Source organism: Drosophila serrata, unplaced genomic scaffold (genome assembly GCF_035046125.1).
Source record: "Drosophila serrata isolate PLE 108 unplaced genomic scaffold, ASM3504612v1 contig_32, whole genome shotgun sequence".
Taxonomy (NCBI): Eukaryota; Metazoa; Arthropoda; class Insecta; order Diptera; family Drosophilidae; genus Drosophila; species Drosophila serrata.
The window spans coordinates 227,812-243,815 of NW_028256930.1; the positions used below are offsets into that span (position 1 = coordinate 227,812).

The window sequence follows — 16,004 nt, forward strand, 5'->3', positions numbered from 1 at the left end:
CTTACATATTCAAAATTGAATATGAAAAGCTTATTTTTAGATCGGTGAGCTTAGTCACTGCGATCACTTTAATTGCTTTATTGACGCGTGCAAATATGTACATATATAAATTTGAACATTTTTATTTTCCGCTTTTCGCTTCCAGCTTCCGTTAGTTTTTAGGTACATACATTTTTATTTTTACTCGACTTATTATAATTGAATCTATTTTTTATCTTTCAGTTTAAAACTTGTTAAAACAAATTGAAATGTTTCTCTCAATTCAAAGCAAACAAAAATTAATTACCATATACTGGCATCCGATAATTTCAATCTTTTATACAATCAATCTTCAATCTTTATAACATATACATAAGTATGTATGAATAATTTCGGACTCTTGCCAAAATATGATAAGTTTCTATTCCCACATAATAAACAAAATAAAAGGTTTGTTTTGAAATGAAAGCATATGTATAAACAAACAAAATTCAAGTCTGTGTACATATTGTGTGTATTTGGAAAAGGCCTATAAACAACCAATGATGACTAAAACGTCTCATCTAAAAATAAGCTCTTCATATTTAATTTTGAATATGTAAAAGCCAAAAATATACTCAGTATATGAACGAGACATTGCTGACCTACTCCAATGCAAAAGGTGTCCCAGTGCTTCCCTGGTTCCAGAAATTTCTACTCCTTTCCATTACAAACTTACCCCTCCGAACAACAGCCTATGGTTGCCTCGCTCGCACTTACGCGAAACGCCTCGAACCTTCTGCACTCTTCTAGCATGGAAATCTAGAAATTTCCCCTCACTGCGTCCGGGTATAAATAGCGGCGCAAATTTCCACCCGGCACATTTGAAATCAAACAGTCAAAGTGAAAACTTCAAGCGATATACAAACGAAAGCTGACAAGCAGCCAAGAAATATATTATTGAAAATTGAAATTGAAAAGTGTATATATAAAGTGAATCCAGAACCAAGAGCAAAGAGAACACGAAAAGCAAGAGATACACAATTAATTTATTAGTAATCGAGAAGAAGAACACACACAACAACCAAGATGCCAGCTATCGGAATCGACTTGGGCACCACGTACTCCTGCGTGGGTGTGTTCCAGCACGGCAAGGTGGAGATCATTGCGAACGACCAGGGCAACCGCACCACGCCAAGCTATGTGGCATTCACAGATTCTGAGCGCCTAATCGGAGACGCCGCCAAGAACCAGGTGGCGATGAATCCCAAGAACAGCTTGTTCGACGCTAAGCGACTTATCGGCCGACGCTTCGACGACTCTAAGATTCAGGAGGACATTAAGCACTGGCCCTTCTGCGTGGTCAACGACGGCGGCAAGCCCAAGATGAGTGTGGAGTTCAAGGGCGAGGAGAAGCGCTTTGCCCCGGAGGAGATCAGTTCGATGGTGCTGACAAAGATGAAGGAGACTGCCGAGGCCTTCCTGGGCACTTCGATCCGGGACGCGGTCATCACAGTACCCGCCTACTTCAACGACTCCCAGCGCCAGGCCACCAAGGACGCCGGTGCCATCGCCGGTCTGAATGTGCTTCGCATCATCAACGAGCCCACAGCGGCCGCACTGGCCTACGGGCTGGACAAGAACCTCAAGGGAGAGCGAAACGTGCTCATCTTTGATCTGGGCGGCGGCACCTTCGACGTCTCCATCCTGACCATCGACGAGGGATCCCTGTTCGAAGTGCGGTCCACCGCCGGAGACACCCACCTGGGCGGCGAGGACTTCGACAACAGGCTGGTTAACCACTTTGCAGAGGAGTTTAAGCGTAAATTCAAGAAGGACCTGCGAACCAACCCACGCGCCCTGCGTCGCCTTCGCACTGCGGCTGAGCGGGCGAAACGCACCCTTTCCTCCAGCACGGAGGCGTCCATAGAGGTGGACGCCTTGTTCGAGGGCCACGACTTCTATACCAAGATAAGCCGGGCGCGGTTCGAGGAGCTGTGCGGTGACCTTTTCCGCAACACCCTACAGCCAGTGGAGAAGGCACTGAACGACGCCAAGATGGACAAAGGGCAGATCCACGACATCGTCCTAGTCGGTGGCTCGACGCGCATCCCCAAGGTTCAAAGCCTGCTGCAAAACTTCTTCAACGGCAAGAGCCTGAATCTATCCATCAACCCCGACGAGGCTGTGGCCTATGGTGCTGCCATCCAGGCGGCCATTCTCTCGGGCGACGAAAGCAGCCAGATCAAGGATGTTCTGCTGGTGGACGTGGCTCCTCTCTCGCTCGGAATTGAGACCGCTGGCGGCGTGATGACCAAACTGATTGAGCGCAACAGCCGCATCCCCTGCAAGCAGTCCAAGACCTTCACCACCTACGCGGACAACCAGCCGGCCGTGACCATTCAGGTGTTCGAGGGCGAGCGCGCCCTTACCAAGGACAACAACGTGCTGGGCACCTTCAACCTGACTGGAATCCCTCCAGCCCCGCGAGGAGTACCGAAGATCGACGTTACCTTCGATCTGGACGCGAACGGCATCCTGAACGTGACCGCCAAGGAGCAGGGAACGGGCAACGCCAAGAACATCACTATCAAGAACGATAAGGGCCGACTCTCGCAGGCGGACATCGACCGCATGCTCAGTGAAGCGGAGAAGTACGCTGAGGAGGACGAGCAGCACCGCCAGCGGATCGCCGCCCGCAACCAGCTGGAGAGCTATGTGTTCGGTGTCAAGGAGGCGGCCGAACAGGGCGGCGACCGCATCAGTGAGGCGGACAAGAGCAGTGTGCTGGAACGTTGCAACGAGGCGGTGCGCTGGCTAGACAGCAACACCACCGCTGAGAAGGAGGAGTTCGAGCACAAGCTGCAGGAGCTTACCAAGTTCTGCAGCCCCATCATGACCAAGATGCACCAGCAGGGGGCTGCAGGTGGAGACGGCCACCAAGGGGCTTCCAATGGCTTCGGCAAGGGCCCCACTGTCGAGGAGGTGGACTAAGTAATAGAATCCTGCAGAAGTCTAATGTATTATATTGTTAAAAGAAGTCTCTTATGTAGATCTCAACCAAAAATCCCATAAACCAAATATTAAAGTTATGTTGTTAGAATATACGTTATACGTTAATAAATTGATTTAGTAATTATTACAAAAAAAGTGTTTGCCTTCCATAATGGAATTTGGGTGGTCTTCAGTGATTTAAAACGGATTTAAATATAAAAACGTAGAGGTTTCATTGCATAATTCATTATTGATACTCTATGAATGATATTTAAGGTTCTTTACAGACAGTTTGGTTTTGAAATTGGTATTTTTTATATTATGAGTTTCTGTTTAACCTATTTTGGCAGACCCTCTCTCTTCGCCCAATCCAGCCAGGATCCTTCGTAGTTCTTTACATTCCGGAAGCCCAAGGCGGCGGCGGATTCAGCAGCCTTAAGACTCCGCTTGCCAATCTTGCAGTGGAAGATGATTTCAGTGTCCGGCTGCGGCTTGTCCCTGCCGTACTTGGACTTGAAGACCTGCCCGCTGGCAGCCAACTCCTGGCTAACGACGCCCAGGGGAATGTTTATGCTGGATGGGATTTGACCGGTTTCCTTTAGCTCTTCCGGCTCACGGACATCGATGAGGAGTTTCTGGGGTTCGCTGGGCAGTTTCTTGACGACGTCGTAATCCACGATTCCGATGGCAGCGGGCCCATTGCTGCTGTAGAGACGCTTCAAAAGATTTCTCTGCGGGATCAGTGTGAGCCTCTGTGAGTTGGCCGCGCTTAGAGCCTGTGACCCTGAGATCCTTAAGGCCATTATGCAGTGTTTCACGAGCATAATTAGTTTGGGAATAATGAACGAATTCAACAATAAATAACAAATATTACGTAAAATCGCAAACAACAACAAATGAATGCCGGCTCAGCTGTTAGTCAGAAAGTTGCCAGACCAATTTACTCTAATAAGAATATTTTAGGGAAATTCTGGTGGTGAGATTTGGACATTTTGAATGTGGTGACTTTTTGTTTTGAATTAGTTTACTTCTTCCTTTATTCAGAAAGACCCTCTTTCTTCGCCCAGTCCAGCCATGAACCCTCGTAGCTTTTGACTTTTCTGAAGCCCAATGCGACGGCGGTTTCTGCCGCTTGCAGACTTCGTTTGCCACTTCTGCAGTGGAAGACGATTTCGGTGTCCAACTGTGGTTTCTCCCGGCCATATTTGCATTCGAAGATCGACTTGCTGGCGATGAGCTCTTGGCATAACAGAGACAATGGAATGTTGATGCTAGTGGGGATTTGGCCAGTCTCTTTCAGCTCCTTGGGCTTCCGGACATCGATGAGCAGTTTCTGTGGTTCACACGGCAGCTTCTTGACAAAGTCATAGTCCACGATCTCAATGGCAGGCGGCTGTTCTTCACTGCCAAAGAAGCGCTTCATGTTACCTTTATGGAAAATAAAAGTTATTATTTGTGACTTCTTGGCCAGGTGTGCTCTTGGAGCTACCAAACAGCGCTTAAGCAGCATTTATGTTAGATTAATTTCTAATTTTTGAACTTCCAAAATGGTTTCCCGCTTACTGCGAGTATTTTACCAGCAGTGGAAGATATGTACTCTTTCAGATAAAAATAAAAACTGGTATGGTAAGTGCCTCCTCCACTCTCGGTACCAGGAGGTGGAGAAGGTTCGTGTTGAGACCTCCCGGAGCTCCTTAAGCAGCAGTCACAGAACACAATAACATAACATTAAATATATAAACACATAATAATAAATACAATAGAATCTACCTACCCTAATGTTTGCTGACGCAGATCAAAGCTAAGCAAAAATCTGTTGCCAGGTCGGATGACCAAAACATCACTCTCCGACTACGTGAAGTGTGTGTATGTCAAGGCCTGTGGCCCAATCGCTTCGCCGAATCACACCCGTCACCGCCAGCCTGATAAGTTCAACGAACATGGCTCCCGGCGGCCGGACTGTGCTTGATTGAATCAATTAAGCGGAATGGATTGCGATCCCGGATTCGCAATGCTCAAGTAAACACTTGTCAGGGTGTGCGAAGAGAGCATCTTTACCATCGGGTAAAGCGGCACGCGCTTGTCTAGCCCGAAAGGTTTTTGGGTTCGGATTCCGGTGGCGTGATTACTATCCGGGAAGGGGATGGGATGAGATGGAAGTCCCCCTTGCGGTCAGTTCCCACCGATAAGAGAGCCGGCCGGCCACAGACGTAGTCTTCCTAGGTTCTTCTCCACACGGGGGTTCAACGACTCTCCGTTTCGGGCCGGTTGTGGTAGCGGAGCTTATCAAAGGCGTTCCTGATAAGACCTCCTGGCCAACCCACCTCAACAATCGGTGCTCTAGTTAGAAAGCGTGTGCCGAGAATCAGTTAATTACCGTTTATGGTCTTTTTTGTTTGTTCTCAAATATATTTCGACTTTTTATTGTAAAAAATATGGCTTACGGACTACAGAGAAATGGCAACAATACACAGTGTTAGCTTCGCAGGACGTTGTTCACAAAATACATTTGCCTGGGACACGAGCGTCTAATGCTAATACAACGAGTGATGTAAACAGATGGGTGATAGGACTTTGCACTTATTCTGTACAGGATGCGGCGCGTACAGGATGCGGGTGATCCTCCTTAATGGGAGCCGGCAATGTGGCCAAGCGACTCGCCTACGCGGATCTTCTGGCCCGCAACGATGTCGAACTTGAAATTCTTGGGCGCCTCAAAAAGCAGGACTATTGTGCTTCCCATATTGAACTGGCCGACAAGCTCACCCTTCCCGAACTCCTTGGGTGGCCCTTGGGTTACCTGGTTCAGGGCGAGCTCGTCATACTCGTAGGTGCTAGGCGGGTGCTTGCCCACGTTTAAACCTGTCCAGCGGTTGGTCTTCAGTTCGGCGTCCATGTAGATCTCCACAGAACCCACGTTGGTGGCGCCCACGGCGGTGTAGGAGAAGAAACCGTGCTTCCATTGGCCCATGTACAGAACGCGTTCGTTAAGGCAGAACAGGCCGGGCAGCCAGCCGGCCACCTTGGGGCTCACGGACAGCAGTTCGCCGGAAAAGTGGCGACGGATGGTGGGCTGCCAAGCGGTGGGCGAGTGGAATCGGTGGTAGTCTCCAGGGGCCAGGTATATCACACATTGGTACAATTCTGTGGAACCGTCGCTCTTCTTCTTCAGAGCCTGCGCATAGGGCTCACCAGAGTTGGCCTGCTCCAGTGTTTGCAAGGGGCCCAGGAAGTCCTCGATACTGTAATTGACGCCTTTAACCTGCTCGATCAGCGAATCCGACGCGCTGCCGAAGTGCAGGACCTTTCCATCGGCAGGTGACACGAGGGGAGCATTCTGGTCGATAATGCGGGCGCCTTCCTTCAGTGGGCGTGTGAAGAATTCGGCCAGACTGTTGTAATGCTCATATTCCGGATACTGGGCCTCCGACAGGTTCACATTGAACGTGTTGGAGTACCAGCCGTAGACATATGGACGCAGGGTGGGCGGCAGGTAGCAGGCGGCCAGCCAGCCCCAGCAGCGGCTGAGGATGCGCAGTGGCAGCGAGCAGTAGATGCGCGACTGCAACTCAGAGGCAGTCCTCGGAAGGCCATCTCGCTCACAGCGCTTCTTATGTAGCTGCCATTCGATGGCTCCGAACACACAGACGCCCATGGGGGCCCAGCGTAGCAGAAAGCCGGTCCAACGGGAGAGTACATTACGTCGGAGCTGGGCAACATCCTGGCTGGAACTCTGTTTCTGCTTGTGCAGCGGCGGTCGTCGGTGGTGGAGAGGAGCCTCCTTGGAGGCGGAATTCGTGGAGAACTGACGAAAGTGACGCACCACCGGCAAGCTGCCGTTCTGCGCCTGAGTTCCCTGTGGTCCCTTAATAACCTGGAGCTGGAGCTGGGCTGGCTGGTGCTGCTGCTGCACCACCTGTCTGAGATTGCCGGCCTTGAGCAGGAAGCGGCCACGAGGTACGAAATAGGAAACCATTGTTGTTGTCGCTGTTGCGACAGCCGCCGCCGCTCTAATCACGTAATCACGTCTGTATGCCAGATAAAAATGGCACGATGTGTATGGAACCGGGAACTGGTCGGTCGGTCGGTCTTTGCTTCTGTTGTTTAATCTCCGCAGCGCAATTTAGGGGGGCCTTTAGGTGACTGGAACCCGCAAATCCGGCTACTGCCTAGGAACAGATGCAAATCAAAACACTGGCATGCGATGGGGACTCGGACGGAGGCGGCACTTTTAGTCAGAAGGCTAAGTGGGGGAGGAGTAAGGAAATCGTCGAGGTTTCAATTTGTTGCTTCCGAATCGTTGTGTTGCCTGCAAGAGACTGAAAGTTTTCCATGGGCTTTCGAAACCGAAGAGGCGGCAGCAATGTGACCATTGCCAGTGCTGCCCACAGACCCTGCTCGCCGCTGATCAAGTTTATGGCTAGATTACAAACCGTCACAATCTCTGGGCTGCCTAAATTCTCAAATACTCAAATCTTGATAACAAATAGTACTCATAGAAAAGGAGAAAAACAATAATCAAATTCCCTCCTAGTTGTTATTTGTGTGGTATTTTTTATTCTGCTGCAAACGAAAGATTATAATTTAAATTAATGGCTCACTTCTTGCAAAGCTCTTATCTTTTGCATGAAACTGAACAATTGATTGCGGAAGTCAATGTCCTTAACCTCTAATACTTTCTACAAGAGGTGGTCGCTTGAAATACGTCATTTTCTTAAATTTTAATCTTTTATTCATGCTTTAAATGACAAATAATTCCATTGACGTAGCGATTTTTGGCCTCGCAACATCAAATTAAATAGTTGATTAATAATTTTAGAGATTATTGGGTTCTTTATGATTAAAGTTCAAACAAACAAATCATTTTGCATTATTATTTTATAATATTTTTAAAAGCTAACTTCCAGAAATACAGCGGGAAACAAGCTAAACTTGGCTATCAACGGCAAGCCAGAAAGGTAGGACTGGCGACGACGCTGCGTCTCATGTGCTTTATGCTTACCAAAACAAATAAAAGCGAAACCACTTGACTTCTCTCGCAACAGCTTATCAGCAACAATAGTGGCCAAGGCCTGCGGCTACACGGCACGCTTAAGCTCTCCTCCGGACACTCTTGGGGCAATGTTTTTATTTTAAAACTGGTTTTAAACGTTCTTTTCTCTCCGCTTGTTCAATTTCTGTCCGATTAACTGCGTCGTTGCCCGTTTGTTTCCGTTGTTTATTCGGTCAGGGGTGGCAACTCTGGCACCAGCTGCAAACAGCTGATGAATTATTTGTGTTTTCTCACCCTCGGAAAAATAGTATATAATTATATTTGAATGCTCGAATCGCAGGACCAGGACAACATATAGCTGCTACAATGAGCGAGGCGGAGAAACAGGCGGTGTCCTTCGCCTGCCAGCGCTGTCTGCAGCCCATCGTGCTGGACGAGCAGCTGGAGAAGATCAGTGTCCATGCCATGGCGGAGTTATCACGTAGGAAAAAAAGCAATCAGCAAATGGCCGTATTTTTATGAATCACCTTTTTCAGTGCCTATCTATGGGGACAATGGAAACGCCTTGGACCCGCAGGACGCCAGCAGCTTTGACCATTTCGTTCCGCCCTACAGGCTCACGGACTCTATCAATGTCACTGGGTTTATGCTGGTGTCCGATGGGCGGGACAGCAAAAAGATGAGCGCTGCCTTCAAGCTAAAGGCCGAGCTTTTTGACTGCCTTTCCTCCAACTCCGAGATCGACCATCCCCTATGCGAGGAATGCGCCGATTCCATGCTTGAGATCATGGACCGAGAGCTGCGCATCGCCGAGGACGAGTGGGATGTGTACAAGACGTATCTGGACGAGCTCGAACAGCAAAGGGAGGCCCCTAACGTGGATGCCTTGGACAAAGAGCTGGACGAACTGAAACGCAGCGAGCAGGAGTTGCTCTCGCAGCTGGCCGAGCTCAAGGAGGAGGAACAGTCGTTAAACGCAGCCATCGCACAGGAGGAGCTGGAGAGGGAGCAGCTGCACGAGCAGGAGGAAAGCTACTGGCGAGAGTACACCAAGCACAGACGTGAACTGATGCTCACAGAGGACGATAAACGCAGCTTGGAAAGCCAAATCGCTTACTCGCGGCAGCAGCTGGACAAACTGCGGGATACCAACATTTTCAACATCACCTTTCACATATGGCATGCTGGCCACTTTGGCACCATCAATAACTTTCGGCTGGGCCGCCTGCCCTCCGTTTCCGTGGACTGGTCTGAGATCAACGCCGCCTGGGGCCAGACAGTGCTCCTACTATCCGCCCTGGCCCGCAAGATCGGACTCACCTTCGAACGGTACCGTGTGGTGCCGTTCGGCAATCACTCCTACGTGGAGGTACTCGGCGAGAACCGGGAGCTGCCACTCTACGGCAGTGGCGGCTTCAAGTTCTTCTGGGACACTAAGTTCGATGCTGCCATGGTGGCCTTTCTCGACTGCCTCACTCAGTTCCAGAAGGAGGTGGAGAAGCGGGACACCGAATTCCTGCTGCCCTACAAAATGGACAAAGGCAAGATCATCGACCCCTCCACGGGAAATTCCTACTCGATCAAGTAAGTCTTTTAAGAAATAATGAAAAACATTCGAATAACGCATCTCAATCTCTTGCAGAATCCAGTTCAACTCGGAGGAGCAGTGGACGAAGGCTTTAAAATTCATGCTGACAAATCTGAAGTGGGGATTGGCTTGGGTCTCCTCGCAGTTTGTGTCGCCCTGAGGCAATCGTTTATTTTTACATTTACCTTCATATTAATCCTACTATTAGTGCTTAGTATTAATTTTAAACTATTAAATCATTAAAATTTTAAATGCTATTGTCACTTCTAGTTCTTAATGGACGCTTTCTGCGCCTCTTCCTCTTCACTGTCGTCTGTGTCGGAATCGGAACCGGAGATGTCATCGCCAATCCAAAGGGCTCCCTTTTTCTTCTTTTTGGCCGTTGTCTTGTCCTCGGTGGGGGATTTCCGCTTGGTGCCGCCACTAGTGGAAGGCTGTTCCTGGGCAGCCTGCTTTTCCTTGTTGTTCTCCTCTGCCTTCTTCAGTCCCTCCTCGAAGGCGTCGTTCACCTTCTCGGTGAGATTGGCCCTGGCCTCCTCGTATTGGTCATCCTTGAAGTCGTGCTTGGGCACAGCCAGAAGCTTCTCGATCTTACGTTTCTTCCGCTCCTCAGCCTCACGTTCCCGCTCACCTTGCTTGTCCAGCCAGGCACGCACTCGCTTCTCTTCGTTGATGTCCCGCAATCGGCGCCCACTCAGATCGCGGCAAGCTTCGCGATTGGTGGTCTTCTCTATTTGAGCGCCAATGGCTCGGAGCATAGAACCGAATCCACCCTTGCCACCCACCTGGCGAAGGATGCAGTGTACATTTCCGTCTGTAAGGACTTGGCCCTTAATGCGTTTGCCATTGCTCACCAGGTAATAATCCGCGGACTGGAGGTTCTGGAAACACCAAACACATTTAGGTAAAATCGTGAAATTCTGGCAGAAACACTCGTACTTACCGTGTGCTTCTCGATCCGGCTACATAGCTCACTATAGTCACTGTGATCCCCGCAGGTAATTAAATGTTTACAGTTTATAAAAATATTAATGACCATTTCTGCGTTCTTCGCAGTTCCGTTTTGTGCTGTTGCAGCTGCGTATGTTAGAAAGAGAAAGCGGTGATGCAAGCGTTTATCGATGGTGCTAGGGTTGTCCTCTTTTCGATAAATTAAATTAAATTGATTAAATTTGTTTAATATGAAATTGATTTGGGTTAATACTCAACTTAAAGCATATGTTATAAGAATGGCTTATTTATATATAAAAAAAATCAGGGTGATTTGCTCGATTTTAACTAATTTCCCAGATTGCCGCCATTGCGTTTTTCTTTATGAGCGAGTTGGCAGCGCCGTCCTCTCGCACACAAAGTCTCATTAATTAGTTCGCATTTTAGACGACGAAGGTAAAATTTTAGCGACGTGTTTATCGTACATTTTAAACCAGCAAACCCAACGAAAGTTGTGCAAATTTAATAAAAACCGGTGGCGGCTAACCTTGGCTGCAAAGTGAAGTGTGCGAAAAGAGTGGAGCGCATGTAAAATGCGGTAAATTTACAACCGCAGCCACGTCACAGAGCGGAGCGCTTAAAATGTCGAGCGAAGAGAGTGCGGATTTCGGCTGCGAAATCATGAATTCTGGGCAGTGTCGGACAATGGGCAGAAATATTGTACTTAGCCGCGTTTAAAGTTAATCCCAGCTTTCGGCATCGCGTCTGGGGCGAGGGCGTGCGGGGGTGTGGCGCGGAAGGGAGAGGGGAGCGGCATAAAAAGATGGCAGCACGAAACCGAACGAGATACATACATACATATATAGACGGGATGGATGGAAGCGGCAAGCTGAAAAGGCAATGAAAAGTCCCACATTCAAATTGCATTGGTGTTAGTATTGGCATTAGTTTTAAATGCTCAATAACCAAAACCGAAAAAAGCGAAGAAAAGTGGCGACTCATGTGAGCAAAACGCAAACAAAAAGACCAGCGCAAGACGCCTCTCTGTGTCCGTGTGTGTATGTGCGTGCATCTGTGTGAGTGAGTGAGTGAGTGCGAAAAGAGACGAAGAAAATAAGCAGCAGCAAATGAGCAACAAAAACCACCCCGCCATCCCCTGTTTCCCGTTCCCTTTTCGCCGTCTCTTCTATTCTGTTCTGTTCTGTGACTTTGACTGACATTTTCTAGCGCCGCCGCCGCCGCAGAAATAATCAAAATCAAGTTTAGTGCCATGCAAATTGAAATTTGATTTTGCCGAAAGAAGAATTAAGAATTAGAACGCAATCGACAGAGAAGGAAAAAATCTAATGCAACCGTGCGCCCGCCGGTTTTGCAAATTTCCCTCCTCTTTCTCCATGTTATCGACGGTCATTCATCTGGTTGATTTTCGTTTTGGCCGTTCGCCCTATTTTCGTGTATGCGTGAGTGTGCGCTGTTCCGCTTAGAATTCGGGTAAAGTGCACCGCAGAATACGGGTCATTATTAATTATAAACTAAATCATTTTGCCAGACCCGCAAATTCATTGCGAATGAATGGCTTTTGTCAATTGTAGGCGATTGGCTTTGTTATAAAAGCGGCCAGCCTCTCTCTTTCTCGCCCTCTCTTACTCTCTGCACGCGTAAGTGTGTGCGTGCGAGGGAGCGTGCGCACGTGTGTGCGTGTCCCTGCACTGCTTTGCCGCCTTCGGTGGCTCTTTGTTCCCCGCTGGGAAAGGGGAAGCGGGCAGGGACAGTGGGAGCGGTAACGCAGGGTAGGGGGCGAGCTCCATTTATATCCATATCATTTGCCTAGCTAAAGCCCCCACCGATCATGTGCTGTTAGCCTTGTCCCACTATCCCGGATATAACCAGCCCTTCAATAATAAACCGAAATTTCAAACGGCTGTCGGAAATTTACGGTCTTACAACCAAAAATTGTTTTTGTATAAAAATATTTAAACATTTGTTAAAAACTAATTTTGTCTACTTTTGTGTCTTTTGCAGCATTGATTCCCAGGGATCAGCTTCGAAACCCAAAAACTGCAACAACTAATCAAAGTTAACCTGCGAACTCTTATATAGCCAACTAATTTTTGTACGACAACAAACCCCGAAACATAGGAACCGTAGCAAACAACAGTAACTAAAGTATTCAAAAATACATTTATACAATCCTGTATATTGAACGGACAACTTATTTATAAAGTGAAAATCAAAGGATCGACAAGCAGTACCAAGTACCCCAAAGGCACCCAGGGAATCCCCAGATCCAGATTCAGTCCCCCCAAAGGAAAACGGAGTTATATCCATATAAGCATAGATTGCGACAAATCGTATATTCCAAAACACTCCATTAGCAGTTAGTTAGGACAGATATATTAATACATATATATACATATATACAAAATTTTCAATTAGGCGCCAGATTAGAAACGAAAGCAAAGCAATATAAACGACGAACCTCAGAGATACAGCATATATAATTAATATAATCCAAATACAAAAAATCCCAGCCAAGTCGAGAGTGAGTTCGTAATATAGAGAATACAGAGAGATTCGAAATTGTAGACCAGTTCTTTGTTAGCTCCTAGCGCACTCTTTAGCCCGCAATCAACGTATTTAAGCCCATTTTGTATATGCAAGTTATAATCAACTAGGTAGGAACCCAACAATACCGCACTCCCTCCGGTTCATGCGGCCATCAGTCTAAGAGCCGGATCCTAGAATATAGAAAGTGTCGAGGGCAGCAGAGTGCAAGAACCTAGTGTAGATCCCAGACATCCGCCAGCCATGGACGAGTCACAGCCGAAGACCCTTTATGTGGGCAATCTGGACAGCTCTGTGTCCGAGGACCTGCTCATCGCTCTCTTTAGCAAAATGGGCCCTGTCAAGAGCTGTAAAATAATCAGGGAGCCGGGCAACGATCCCTACGCCTTCATCGAATATTCCAACTATCAGGCAGCCACCACAGCCCTGACCGCCATGAACAAGCGCCTCTTCCTAGAGAAGGAAATTAAGGTGAGTCTAGAATTTGTACACCAAAATGCTGATAACTGACATTACATTACAACTAACTGAGCAGCAACTTGTAATGTTTACTTTTTGTACCAAAGTCATCCCTCAGTACTGATATCGTGTTTTTAGGCTTGGAGATCTTTCATTAATTGTTGAGAAGTTCCATTATGTACATTAATTAATAAGCACCTATTAAAAAATGCCAAATTTTTCCAGGTCAATTGGGCCACCAGTCCCGGCAATCAGCCCAAGACAGACATCAGCTCGCACCATCACATATTCGTGGGCGACCTTAGTCCCGAGATCGAGACAGAGACGCTGCGGGAAGCATTCGCCCCGTTCGGCGAGATCTCGAACTGCCGCATCGTGCGCGATCCGCACACTATGAAATCCAAGGGCTATGCCTTCGTTTCGTTTGTGAAGAAGGCGGAGGCGGAGAACGCCATTCAGGCAATGAACGGCCAGTGGATTGGGTCGCGATCGATACGCACCAATTGGTCCACGCGCAAGTTGCCGCCGCCGCGTGAACCGTCCAAGGGCGGTGGCCAGGGCGGCGGCATGGGTGGTGGCCCCGGAGGCAACGGTTCCGGAGTGAAGGGAACCCAGCGGCACACCTTCGAGGAGGTGTACAATCAATCTAGCCCCACCAATACTACCGTGTACTGTGGCGGCTTCCCGGCGAACGTCATCAGTGACGATCTGATGCACAAGCACTTCGTCCAGTTCGGCCCTATCCAAGACGTTCGCGTTTTCAAGGACAAGGGCTTCTCGTTCATCAAGTTCGTTACCAAGGAGGCAGCGGCACGTGCCATCGAGCACACGCACAACAGCGAGGTCCACGGAAACCTGGTCAAGTGCTTCTGGGGCAAGGAAAACGGCGGCGACAACTCGGCTAACAACCTCAATGCCGCTGCCGCGGCAGCAGCCTCGGCCAACGTTGCGGCTGTTGCAGCGGCAAATGCAGCGGCCGCCGCCGGAGCGGGCATGCCCGGTCAGATGATGACGCAGCAACAGATTGCCGCCGCCACTGGAGCGGCGATACCCGGCCAAATGATGACTCCCCAGCTCGCAGCCGCAACAGCGGCGCAATACCCTTATGGCTACCAGCACATGAGCTACTGGTATCCCCCAGCGGTGAGGATTTGATTTTGTAATATTATTTTACGAATGGATTCATATTTTCGGTTATTCGCAGGCCTACCCCACAACCCAGATGCAGGCGCAGTACATGCAGCAGAGCTACTATCCCTACGCCTACACCACCAGTGCTCAGCAAGCAGGAGGCGTGCGTAAGTGTGCCTGAAACATTCAGGCGCCCAAATTCCCATGTTGAGCGTTACCTAATCTGTTACCTGCTTTCAGCTGCCGGCTATCGCATGGTGCCCCCGAATGTAGCATGGGGCGTGCCCGGAACTGTGGTGCCCGGCGTAACGGCCGCCGCAGCATCCGCGGCCGCAGCTGCGAATGGTTCACTTGCCCCCCAAATGATGTACAGTGCTGCAATGCCACAATACCAGACCCAATGAGCTGAGATGTGACGCCAGCTTCGACGTCGTCTGCAGCATCCGGGCAGTCGCCTCCAGCCGCAGCCACAACCGCCACAGCTGCCACAACTGCCCCATCTGGCGCAGCTTCAGGAACTGCAAGCTTATTACGCACGTTTAGGTTACCTAGAGTACAGGGTAGTCCCTGCTAAGGTGGAGCTGCCCCTCCTGGTTCTACCCGACAGCAACCACATCAACATCAATGGCAGCAGAGAGGCGGCTGAAAATTAAATATGGACGCACGTCCATGTCGGTGTTGTGGCTACGGTTGCGAGTGATTGTGTCGGACTGAAGCGAAAGAGTTGGCGGTGGTTCAGGTCAGGTCCCCCAGCCGATGGTCGAGGCGGTGCGCGTGGAACTCTTCAAGTGAACCACGCTGGTAACAGCAAACTGAAACATCAACTGAAAGCTCCGGGCGATGGGCGGGTAGCTGTAACAATCTAATCCAATCTTAAGTACGTGTTAAAATAATTTAATGATTTCTAGTTTAAGCATAAATAGGCGATATAAACGAGACGGAAACAAAATAAACCGAATGAAAACCTATAAAACAACAAAAAAAAGAAAAAAACAAGTGAGAAACAGACAGCAAATAGAGAAAAGGCAAAAAATACGCGACAACAGAACAGAGCAATTTAAGAGTGGAACCCAACACAATCGAAACCAGAACGTGACAAAGCAAATTGTAATTGTAACTATGTGGAACATGTGTCAACGAAGAAGGCAACGGAGGCGAGAATTAGGATGAAAGGAAAGCAGAGCAAAGGAAAGCCACAAGCAAGCCGAGAAAGCAAAACACACGCGAGTAAAAACAAATTTAGTCAATAAGAGATTGTAAATTTGGGCATACATATTGTGTATTTCCAATGTGAAAAACGAAATGCGATATAAATATGTAAAATGTAAAATAAAGAAACAAAAAAATATATAAAACAAGTGAGAAAACGAACGAAATGTAGTCTCT

General features: G+C 48.5%; 5 protein-coding genes and 2 pseudogenes across 13 annotated transcripts; 3 read left to right on the forward strand and 4 right to left on the reverse strand.

Moving 5' to 3' along the window:
- The first annotated feature begins 839 nt into the window (after positions 1–839).
- On the forward strand, positions 840–3,108 carry LOC110191071 (heat shock protein 68). Its single transcript, XM_020961805.2, has one exon. It carries the CDS (start codon positions 1,048–1,050, stop codon positions 2,950–2,952), a length of 1,905 nt encoding a protein of 634 aa, XP_020817464.2. The 5' UTR covers positions 840–1,047; the 3' UTR covers positions 2,953–3,108.
- A 74-nt stretch (positions 3,109–3,182) lies between these two features.
- LOC110191427 (rhodanese domain-containing protein CG4456 pseudogene) lies at positions 3,183–3,776 on the reverse strand (annotated as a pseudogene). The gene has a single exon (XR_015271947.1). The product of XR_015271947.1 is annotated as a rhodanese domain-containing protein CG4456 pseudogene (transcript).
- LOC110191428 (rhodanese domain-containing protein CG4456 pseudogene) lies at positions 3,183–4,462 on the reverse strand (annotated as a pseudogene). The gene has a single exon (XR_015271950.1). The product of XR_015271950.1 is annotated as a rhodanese domain-containing protein CG4456 pseudogene (transcript).
- A 966-nt stretch (positions 4,463–5,428) lies between these two features.
- On the reverse strand, positions 5,429–8,176 carry Pisd (phosphatidylserine decarboxylase). Of its 2 annotated transcripts, none has more exons than XM_020962281.2 (2): positions 7,955–8,176; positions 5,429–7,271 (listed from the first exon to the last, which is right to left on the reverse strand). In XM_020962281.2, exon 2 carries the CDS (start codon positions 6,926–6,928, stop codon positions 5,579–5,581), a length of 1,350 nt encoding a protein of 449 aa, XP_020817940.2. In that variant the 5' UTR covers positions 6,929–7,271; positions 7,955–8,176; the 3' UTR covers positions 5,429–5,578. The 2 variants fall into 2 exon arrangements, with proteins under 2 accessions (XP_020817940.2, XP_020817941.2); XM_020962282.2 differs by having other exon boundaries at positions 5,429–7,261; positions 7,955–8,165.
- Positions 7,981–9,790, forward strand: Atg6 (Beclin-1-like Atg6). The gene is made up of 3 exons (XM_020962284.2): positions 7,981–8,426; positions 8,482–9,529; positions 9,588–9,790. The coding sequence occupies exons 1-3, from the start codon at positions 8,312–8,314 to the stop codon at positions 9,691–9,693; spliced, it is 1,269 nt and encodes a 422-aa protein (XP_020817943.2). The 5' UTR covers positions 7,981–8,311; the 3' UTR covers positions 9,694–9,790.
- Positions 9,679–10,926, reverse strand: LOC110191426 (splicing regulator SDE2). The gene is made up of 2 exons (XM_020962285.2): positions 10,477–10,926; positions 9,679–10,414 (listed from the first exon to the last, which is right to left on the reverse strand). The coding sequence occupies exons 1-2, from the start codon at positions 10,570–10,572 to the stop codon at positions 9,800–9,802; spliced, it is 711 nt and encodes a 236-aa protein (XP_020817944.2). The 5' UTR covers positions 10,573–10,926; the 3' UTR covers positions 9,679–9,799.
- Rox8 (TIA1 cytotoxic granule associated RNA binding protein Rox8) lies at positions 10,791–15,989 on the forward strand. 6 transcript variants are annotated; one of them, XR_015271940.1, is made up of 6 exons: positions 10,791–10,919; positions 12,486–13,499; positions 13,713–14,630; positions 14,692–14,785; positions 14,859–15,466; positions 15,527–15,989. XR_015271940.1 is itself a non-coding variant. In XM_020962279.2 (5 exons), the coding sequence occupies exons 2-5, from the start codon at positions 13,272–13,274 to the stop codon at positions 15,020–15,022; spliced, it is 1,404 nt and encodes a 467-aa protein (XP_020817938.1). In that variant the 5' UTR covers positions 10,791–10,919; positions 12,486–13,271; the 3' UTR covers positions 15,023–15,989. The 6 variants fall into 6 exon arrangements, 5 of the variants coding, with proteins under 5 accessions (XP_020817938.1, XP_086689984.1, XP_020817939.1 ...); XM_020962279.2 differs by having other exon boundaries at positions 14,859–15,989; XM_086833858.1 differs by having other exon boundaries at positions 10,833–11,394; positions 14,859–15,989.
- The last annotated feature ends 15 nt before the right edge of the window (positions 15,990–16,004 follow it).

Coding starts and splice junctions, on each gene's coding strand:
- LOC110191071 (XM_020961805.2), top strand. CDS start 1,048: ATGCCAGCTATCGGAATCGACTTGGGCACCACGTACTCCTGCGTGGGT.
- Pisd (XM_020962281.2), bottom strand. CDS start 6,928: ATGGTTTCCTATTTCGTACCTCGTGGCCGCTTCCTGCTCAAGGCCGGC.
- Atg6 (XM_020962284.2), top strand. CDS start 8,312: ATGAGCGAGGCGGAGAAACAGGCGGTGTCCTTCGCCTGCCAGCGCTGT. Junction 8,427..8,481: donor TGCCATGGCGGAGTTATCAC/GTAGGAAAAAAA, acceptor CACCTTTTTCAG/TGCCTATCTATGGGGACAAT. Junction 9,530..9,587: donor GGAAATTCCTACTCGATCAA/GTAAGTCTTTTA, acceptor AATCTCTTGCAG/AATCCAGTTCAACTCGGAGG.
- LOC110191426 (XM_020962285.2), bottom strand. CDS start 10,572: ATGGTCATTAATATTTTTATAAACTGTAAACATTTAATTACCTGCGGG. Junction 10,415..10,476: donor GCCGGATCGAGAAGCACACG/GTAAGTACGAGT, acceptor TGGTGTTTCCAG/AACCTCCAGTCCGCGGATTA.
- Rox8 (XM_020962279.2), top strand. CDS start 13,272: ATGGACGAGTCACAGCCGAAGACCCTTTATGTGGGCAATCTGGACAGC. Junction 13,500..13,712: donor TCCTAGAGAAGGAAATTAAG/GTGAGTCTAGAA, acceptor AAATTTTTCCAG/GTCAATTGGGCCACCAGTCC. Junction 14,631..14,691: donor GCTACTGGTATCCCCCAGCG/GTGAGGATTTGA, acceptor GGTTATTCGCAG/GCCTACCCCACAACCCAGAT.